Here is an 8,765-nt window from a genome sequence, read left to right as displayed (position 1 = left end):
AGCCAGGAAATCAATTCCATAGGAAGGCTGACATTCCTTTTTTTGAAACTGGCTGTTTGCAAGTTTGATTGTACTATGTCTCCAATGGAAGACAATACTGTATTGTTAGCTGAGCGTTAAACTGTGGAGTTTAATGGGAGTCACAGTTTCTAAACAATCAAAGCCAAAAATGATATACCGTAGTGCAAAGATCAATAGGGGTAGTGGTGTAGATTTATTGAACTTGGTGCAGGATTGAACTGAGTGCTTTCTGAGCTTGAGTGTTTGCTTGAAGATGTTTCATTATCTGGCTAGTTAAAGCCATTGGTGATGTTTTCTTTTATTGGTAACACTATCAATGCCCAGAGCAGTGCACTGATCATATTATCTAGTCAGGTAATGAAACATCTGCGAGCAAACAACCAGGCTCAGAGAGCAATAAATACTCCACTGCACCTATTCCCACTTCTTATACTATATTGAATTAGGAAGGCATCTTCTGCTTGATATCTGAATCTGTTTTGGTGCTTAAAGCCCTTTTGCAAAGGCAACAGAGACTGCGTATTCCATTTTCCTTACTCTGTACACAAGCTGCAGAATATTGAAATGTGGAGGAAAGGATAGTAACAACATGCACATATTCTCCTCCTTTTCTGTTTGCCCGTGTAGACTTATTTATTTATTTAAAATGCTCATAATGATCTAAAATAAAGAGAAATCTGATATTCTAGAAACCAAAGCATCATCTTGCAGAATCATCTTAATTTCCAGAACGCCACTGGACGTTTCCTTAATTCTATAGCCATTCTTTAAACTTGGGGCATATTCTTTAAATATGAGGGATATTCCTTATAAAGGAAAGGAAAATCAATGGAACAATGGAACAATGACAGAGCTTTTAGGGTGGATGGAAGAGCAAGAGTGATACAGCCATAGTGGAAGGCTGCAAGAGCATCTATGAAATTGCAAACAAGTCCCTTTTCTTCTCTTGGTTTACAATTCCTGGGTTTTGGATGAGCATCGGAAGAAGGCCAGGTCCAACACAAGGACTCTGGAAGGAGATAAGAATAGCAATAGCTATAGCACTTAGATTTATATACCCTCTCTAAGTGGTTTACAGAGTCAGCATATTGCCCCCAACAATCTGGGTCCTGATTTTACCAACTATGGAAGGAAGGGAACTTCCAGCTAGGGAAAAGGAAGTCTCTCATTGTGCATGGAAGGAAGTATGTATGAGGGCAAGAAGAGTTGGTACCACTGTGCTTAATCCTGCCATAAAGTGGCCCTTTCATTGTTCTGTTTCTCTTTGCCCATTTTGGGGGGTGGGCGGAATATGTTCCTTTGCCTTCCTAGCAAAAATATGGCAAAAGATGTTACAGAAAGAAGAGAGATCTTCTGGTTACTGGAAGAGAGGGAAGGAATGACAAACACATTATGTCTTCCTTCTCTCCTATTTCAACACCTCTTGGCCTGTCTCTTCACTAGTTTCTGCCCTAAAATGCCTCTATGCTTTCCTCTTCATTGTGTGTGAAAGTACAAGTCCTCAACTTACCACCAATTTCATAGTTGGAAAGTGCAGCCTGCCTGGAAAGGTCAAACTTACAACCTGATTCTAAAATTTTGACAATCACCCCTCCCCCTCAGTCACATGTCCATATTTTAGGCACTTGGCAACATGGCCACATTTATGGCCATTTGTAGCATCCCATGGTTATGACGCCACATTTTACAATGTTTTTTCCTAAATCCTGGACATTAAATTGTTGGCAAAACAATGCCATAGCAATGGATGTACTTAACAACTGTTACGTTAATGATCATCACATTCATTTTATGATTACCACACTCACTTAATGACTGCTGCAAAAAAGGTAGTAAAATCTAGTCGGTCATGTGACCAACCTGATTTGCCACATGATGTCATGAGCAGGTTTTATTCTAGTCGTATGTCAAGGGATACCTGTATCTTTCAACTGCTCTGAAGCAGTTGTGCTTCAGAATTCATAGCACACCTTTTCTTCCCTCAGATCCCTCTTCAAAACATAGTATTTCTCTGAGAAACATTATTTCTCATACACCACTATTTCCTAGACCAGTGATAGTGAATCTATGACATGTGTCAAAGGGGACACACCAGTCCCCTTAGCAGGTTCTGACCAGTTCTGGAGAACCGGTAGCAGAAATTTTGAGTAGTTCAGAGAACCAGTATTAAAAATTCTGACTGGCCCCGCCCCCATCTATTCTCTGCCTCCCAAGTCCCAGCTGATTGGGAGGAAATGGGGATTTTGCAGTAACCTTCCCCTGGATTGGGGAGGGAATGGAGATTTTACAGTATCCTTCCCCTGCCACACCCACCAAGCCACACCCACCAAGCCACGCCCACCATGCCATGCCCCGCTCAACAAGCCACACCCACAGAACTGGTAGTAAAAAATTTTGAAACCCACCACTGGGATACACCATGGCATTTTGGGTGATGTGCCAGCATTTTACCAACACCCAACAACTATTCTCAAAAGCTTGTCTTGTTCTTATTGACTGAGCCTCTAAAAATCGTGTGAGAATTGGTCATGCTGTTGCGTGGCTTTTGGAGGCCACAAAGGTCATGGAGAGCATTCTCCAAAGCTGGAAAGATCTTTCTGCTTGGTCTGCTTTGGTGGGGTGTTGGACTAGATGACCTACAAGGTCCCTTCCAACTGTTAAATCTGTATATCTGTATATCTTGTAGGATCTACAACAGCCTTGGCTAGGCAATGGGGACATGTGAACAGAAAGAAAAGGCTGCCCAAAGAGTCTGATCTTGGGAGCTCTGGACTGAGGGAAAATTGTGTCATTCTCCAAGGCTCACATGGTGGCACTAAGGCCAAAGTAGAGGGGCTGGGTTTTTGGCCCAGTCTTGGTGCTGCAACCAAGTACTGAAACCAAATGCTTGCTCAGGGTGGCCTAGATGTGAGGAGATAAGAGAATTATTTCTCTTTTGCCAGTAGAGTCAAGTGAGGTAGTTTCACTGGATTTTTTGACACATCAAGAGCAAAGGTTTTGCTGTCATTGCCTTAGACCCTTCTGCAAGGGACAGAGGCAGGCAACCTTTGGTACCCATTAGTGTCCTGCCTTCACTTCTTTTTTACATTCTTAGAAAAAGATTGGAAGCAGGCACACTGAAAAGCAAAGGCCCAACCATATTTATTTGTAATTGCTGTGGGCTCCTAAAGATCAAACTACACTGGAAAAAAAGAACATGCAGAGATCAATTTACCTTCTTTTAGGAATTTTTGATCTGCCAAAAATCTGTCCAGAGTCCAGACATTCTGCCAACCTCTATTCTAGTCTAAGCCTCAATATCTATCTATATACATGCATACACAACATACATAAATAAATACATACATAAATCTCCTGTTTGGTTGCCTTCTTCTCTTTCCTTGTTCTCATTTGTCAAATGCCAGGCTATAAAACTCTCAGGGAAGATCACTTTTTATAGGTGTTAACAGATTATAAGTTTGTTTTTGAAGTCTTGCTATCTTGCACTCATCATCTAGACTGGGGACAAGAGAGTCTTTTTTGACTTTTGCTTGTATTAGGAGCTTCTTTGATAGCTGCCTATAAACAGGTGAACAAAAATGCCTTCCATCTTTTCATGGGTAGTCCTAGTTGGCTATGTTTAGATTTCAGAAGAAAACAAAGAGACATGTAATAATCCCTTTTATATTGTTATTCCAATGTTTGTGTGATTGTGTGGCTTCTTTTTTTCTTTCCCCTAACCTTACAAAACCCTCCAGCTCTAGCCTTCCATTGGTACCTCCAGCCATTATTTTTGACAATGAAAAACAGTGCCACCTATGTGAAAATTTTCCCTTGTGGAAATAGCTTGTTTTGCTTCAAGATATAAGTACAGAGACCGCCTTCCACATTCTTAATCTAGTTATTGTCACCAATATGTTTTGGGGTTTGTTTGCTGCCCAGGATGGAAAATTCCTAATTGGTTTCATAAACATAATCTTATACTGATTTTTTTTGGCTGGTGGATGCCATGTTTATTCCTAATTTCTGCCATATAATTTCCCTTTTAAAATATGGTGTTTCTTTAACTGTTCCCCAGCCCTTTGCTCTGACTGTCTTAACAATGTTGCCAACATGTTGTACACAACGGGTGGGAGGCTGTTTTGTAAAACAGGACTTTCCTTATTATCTGAAAACCAAAGATTATGGAATTTAGCATTTGTTCCACTCCTTTATAGAGAGGACTAACAGATAACTGAACACATAAAAGCAATAAGCAATAAGGGGCATCTGGTTTTCTTTAGTGGCTGTAGACATTTAACCAGTATTTATGGATACATCCACTTAGATACCAGAAGTTTGAGTTCAGTTCCTTTATCTTTGAAGACTAAGCGTAACTGCCAATCTTCCTATTCCCAATATATAATTGTTTTGCTAAATATGAACCAGAATATTTTCTTTGCAAGAACATGGGAGGGAAGAATTATTCTCAATAGGGTTATTGTGTCATCTCCTCCCCCTTTCTCTGAGTAGTAGAAATTAAGGGGAGATGCTGAATGCCTGTTTTTTTTTCTAGAAAAATGGATGTTAAAATAGTTTATCTTATGTTACAAATATTATCTGCTCTATTTGCATAAAGGTTTGATGGACTAACTATTACGACTTTGACTCTCAACAAAAAAATGCAAAATCCTATCAAGAAAACATTAAACTTTATGGTGTTATTTTCCACACATTCTGCAAATCCCAAGAGCCAAAATTATGAGATTAAGCAGTGAGTTGTATGAATCAAGAAATGCGATCTTATGCCAGTATCTGAGCAAAATCCTGGGATCTAATTAAAACATACCCATCTCAGATCCTTTCCAGAATTTGCTTTTATTTCCCTGTTGAAAGCACTAAGGAAAATATAAACTGGCCTCATCCTGTTGACATGATGGCGCTACTTTACCGGTTCTAGTGACATAATACAAAGCCTGTTAGATGCAAGAAAGCTGTTTTCATGGGGGATAAATACCATAAAAAGGAAGTGTATGTTTTTTCTTTCACCTACATGGTATGGATTGCAAATTATCCTCCCTTTCTGGAGGAAATGGGCAGTTAATATTAAAAGGTTTTTTTGTAACTTATTTTCAGTAACTTGATTTATTAGGGTTTGGGCTACTTAAAATAAACAAGGAGACATGTCTACTATTGTCCTTGTACAGATAGTTCTTAATTTATGATTTTAAATGAGCCCAGAAGTAATCACAAGTTGTTGTAGTCATAAATCAATATACACTTGTTGATGGGAAGTATTTTTTCAGATTTTTCAGTGGTGATTAAGTAAATGTGACAGTCATTAAGTGAATCCATTTGTTTGAAGGGGTGTCTTTTTGCAGGAAACTAGTCAAAGACATAAGTCACCATCACGTTCCTGCAGAATACCACAACCAGTTGTAAAGCTAACCCATCTAGCATGCATTCATATGATTTTTTTTGGGGGGGGGCACCACAACTCTTTTTAATAGCCAGGGTTGCTTTGTAGGCTGAAAAACACCCATTCTGTGGCCTTTGTACATAAATAAAGCGACCAGTCATTATGTGAGGACTACCTATAACTCCGTTGGGAATTTCCTGTCCCCAGTAAAATCATTAGATCAGTGTTTCCCAACATCAACAACTTTAAGATGTGTGGACTTCTGCTCCCAAAATTCTCCAACCAGCATGCTGAAAAACAATGCATTGGATCCAAGCCGAATAATGTTTGTGAATATACCTTGTGTACACACTTAACACTTAGCACCTGAATGACAATGGATAATGTATCCATGTCAACTGTTTCCAAAGGATCAAAAAACAAAAATATCTAGGATCCTTTTACTGAACAATCTTTTTTTAACCAGGTAAAATCTGATTAGAAGCAAAAAACTGGTATCTTTTAATTGCTGGAAATACAAAATAGAATTGGGAAGAAACCCAAGTAAGAAACTATACATTACTTTGCTTAATGTATAATAAATTTTAAATATTAGATAAGTTTCTAATGGCAGAGGTTATAAATAAGGGATTATAGCTGCTGGGGGGGGGGGAAGCAGGCTATTTTGCCAAATAACAAAAGTTATTTGGGTGTAAATGTGTGTATCATTACATATCTATCTCTGTGTATATCCATTAATCTGAAATACTTAATAGGTAATATGGTTTTGATAGAATAACAAAAAGACACAAAACAAGCAGGTAGGATGCTATTTCCAGAAGTATATTAGCAAATAAAGAATAACAGATACATAAACATTGAGTAAATTAAACTGCTATTACTCCTGGAGAAATGAATAAGGTTTGCCCTAAATCCAACATAAAATATTTTTTAAGTGACAAAAATAACTCTTTTTGTGCTTACAAGTATGGATCCTATATGGATTGCCATTAAACAAAACAGGTATAAATACAACATTCAAACATAAAGGCAGGGCAATTCTTTGAGTTTCTGTACCAAGATGGGTGCTTATAAATCTGGCTCAAGAATTTCAAATATAGGCACAAATCACATCAACATATAAATGGCACTGAGCATCAATGACTGAAATTACATATTATTTTGTTGCTTATTGCTAGAGTTGCCATCAAGGCAAGTGAAAACAAGCATTATCCCTTGTTATTACATAGGGATGGTCCCAGATTTTCTCCAAGAATTAAATAGTGGCAAAGGATTCCTATTTCTATTAATGAGTACATTTGTAGTACAAGGCTTCAGTATTTGCACCACTAGAAACAAAATTTACATACTTAAGGATGCAAACATACTAAACTGATCTTTTTAATTTTTGGCAACTAACTTGGTAGAAAGTAATCAGTTGAACCAACTCCAGCAACATCCTCATCTAAAAGGACCAATCCAAGCAATAAGAAATTTAAGCCTGTCTAGATTTAGGTACCTCCTTTATAAGATTATTTATAGACACAGAATCAAATATTAAGATACACAGCATGGCAGCTGTAGAGAGAAGCTAATGTGAAATGTGTAGAAGATGCACAAATAACTAGTTTCTTAACTAGTTTCTTTAAAAAACTCACCTAAGAAGAGCAGAAGGGGGGGGGACCTTACCAATGAAAGAACTGGTAAACTGCCTACATTATAGAAAATTACATCACATTTTGCAAAAAGGTTGCTTAGATTAGAAAAGGATGTTGTTGTGAGTTGGTGGTGCATAGAATGTTGAGCCCAAACTACAAAGAGAAAAAGGAAATAGAATGAACTACACAACAGCAAGGGTAGGACAGCGGTCAAAGTGGAGTTGATGCTGGTTTGACTCGATCAGAGGTCAGAGGCGGCAAAATGATCTGCCATATTTTGGGTTCACCTCCTCCAAGGATGCCATTTGTCTGCATAGTCTTGACATGCAAGAAGGAAGAAATTCCATTCAAAGCCGTTTCAGACCAAGTCCCAATTGATTTCACAGTTGGTCAGTTGGCATTCAGTCCTGTTGTTAGGCATCCCCTTGAACTGAAAAGGCAACAGTGGTTCTCTTGCAACCCGTTTTATGGCCAATGTTCAACAAGGCTGAGAGTTCAGAAGTTTGGATATTTAACTTAGAAATTCACATTCTTTCTTCAAAAATAATTTTCTTAATCTCTCCTGTTTACATTTTTTACAGAGAAATAAGCAACCCTTTCCCTGAGCCCCTCCCAAATTCTGTTTACCATTCTGACTGAACACTATTCAATTCAGTTTAAAAGTGACCAATCCATGCCAAGTAGAGGCATTAAATCTTATTGCTTTGAAAAATAGATGGTTGCAGATTAAGAGATCTTTGCGTGCGCACATATACACACACTCTTTCATGCAAGTTCCAGAAAGCATACATTCTCTATAAAGACTTGTTTTCCTCCTCTAGCAGGTAAGATGTTTTACCAACACTCTCTAAACATTGAGGCTTAAGGGTATTTCCACATGGTGCCACTTAGTAAAATGCCTCACAAAGATTTGAAATCTCTTGAAATCCAGCTCTTTTTGTATCACACCCTTTCAACCTGGCTCGGATCATAGACCTCTGTAAAATAGGAAGCGAGCATGATTATTAGTACTAGCAATTCATAACAATTATATCTATATAAGATTTTTATTATTTCTTATGCTTCTATATTCTATTTATATTAAAGAGCCATTGTAAGCATGAAAAAAAAATTAAAATCACAAAAATTTATACTAAAGCATTTTGTTGACAAGTAAATATATGCTTTTATTTTACCACTAAGGAATGTCAACAAAAAATATTAAAGTTTGCCTGCTGATAAGGATAGCAGAATGAAAAAATATTTAAAGGATCCAGAGAATTCTTAAAACACAACACACTGTGTAAATAGACACAATCTCTGCATTGTGGCTTTTCTGGAAGGCAACTGTCTCATTCTAAAATTATAGCTACTTTTTATAGTTACCTTAGAAGTCATTCCTTAAAAATATGTCTTTGTAACAGGATCATCATTGGGGAAAAGAGAAAAACTCACCCCATATTTTAGATTACATATGATTATTCATTACCTAACAGACTGTAAAGACGTAAGGAAATTAATTAAAGCACATGTCATTAAAACATTTTGTTTGGAGCACACCTTTGAATCTTGCTCTCAATCTCGCCTCCCTCATGTAACTGGAATCCCTCACCTTTGTTCAAACCCCAAATGGAATATCTGGCTAATACACAACAAAGTTTCTAAGGCATCCTCCCCAATTTGTTGTCTGCCAGGAATGTTAAGATTCCACCTCCCATCTTCTCTGTGATGTTTAGTCATCTTGCTAGGAA

The 8,765-nt window shown here is 37.7% G+C and overlaps 1 protein-coding gene across 2 annotated transcripts in view; it reads right to left on the bottom strand.

Annotated features, from left to right (window-relative positions):
• Positions 1-6,199: 6,199 nt before the first annotated feature.
• The window catches only part of JCAD (junctional cadherin 5 associated), a 39,419-nt gene continuing 36,853 nt past the window's right edge, over positions 6,200-8,765 (bottom strand). For both annotated transcript variants that reach the window (XM_034402619.3, XM_034402620.3), the window contains exon 4: positions 6,200-8,012. In XM_034402619.3, the coding sequence (XP_034258510.1) occupies positions 7,978-8,012 (35 nt within the window). In that variant the 3' untranslated portion in view covers positions 6,200-7,977. The remainder of the gene's footprint in view (positions 8,013-8,765) is intronic.

Source organism: Pantherophis guttatus, chromosome 4 (assembly GCF_059756535.1).
Source record: "Pantherophis guttatus breed Tessera chromosome 4, ASM5975653v1, whole genome shotgun sequence".
Classification (NCBI taxonomy): Eukaryota; Metazoa; Chordata; class Lepidosauria; order Squamata; family Colubridae; genus Pantherophis; species Pantherophis guttatus.
Note: the sequence above shows the minus strand (reverse complement) of the source record. Positions and strands in the feature narration are given on the sequence as shown.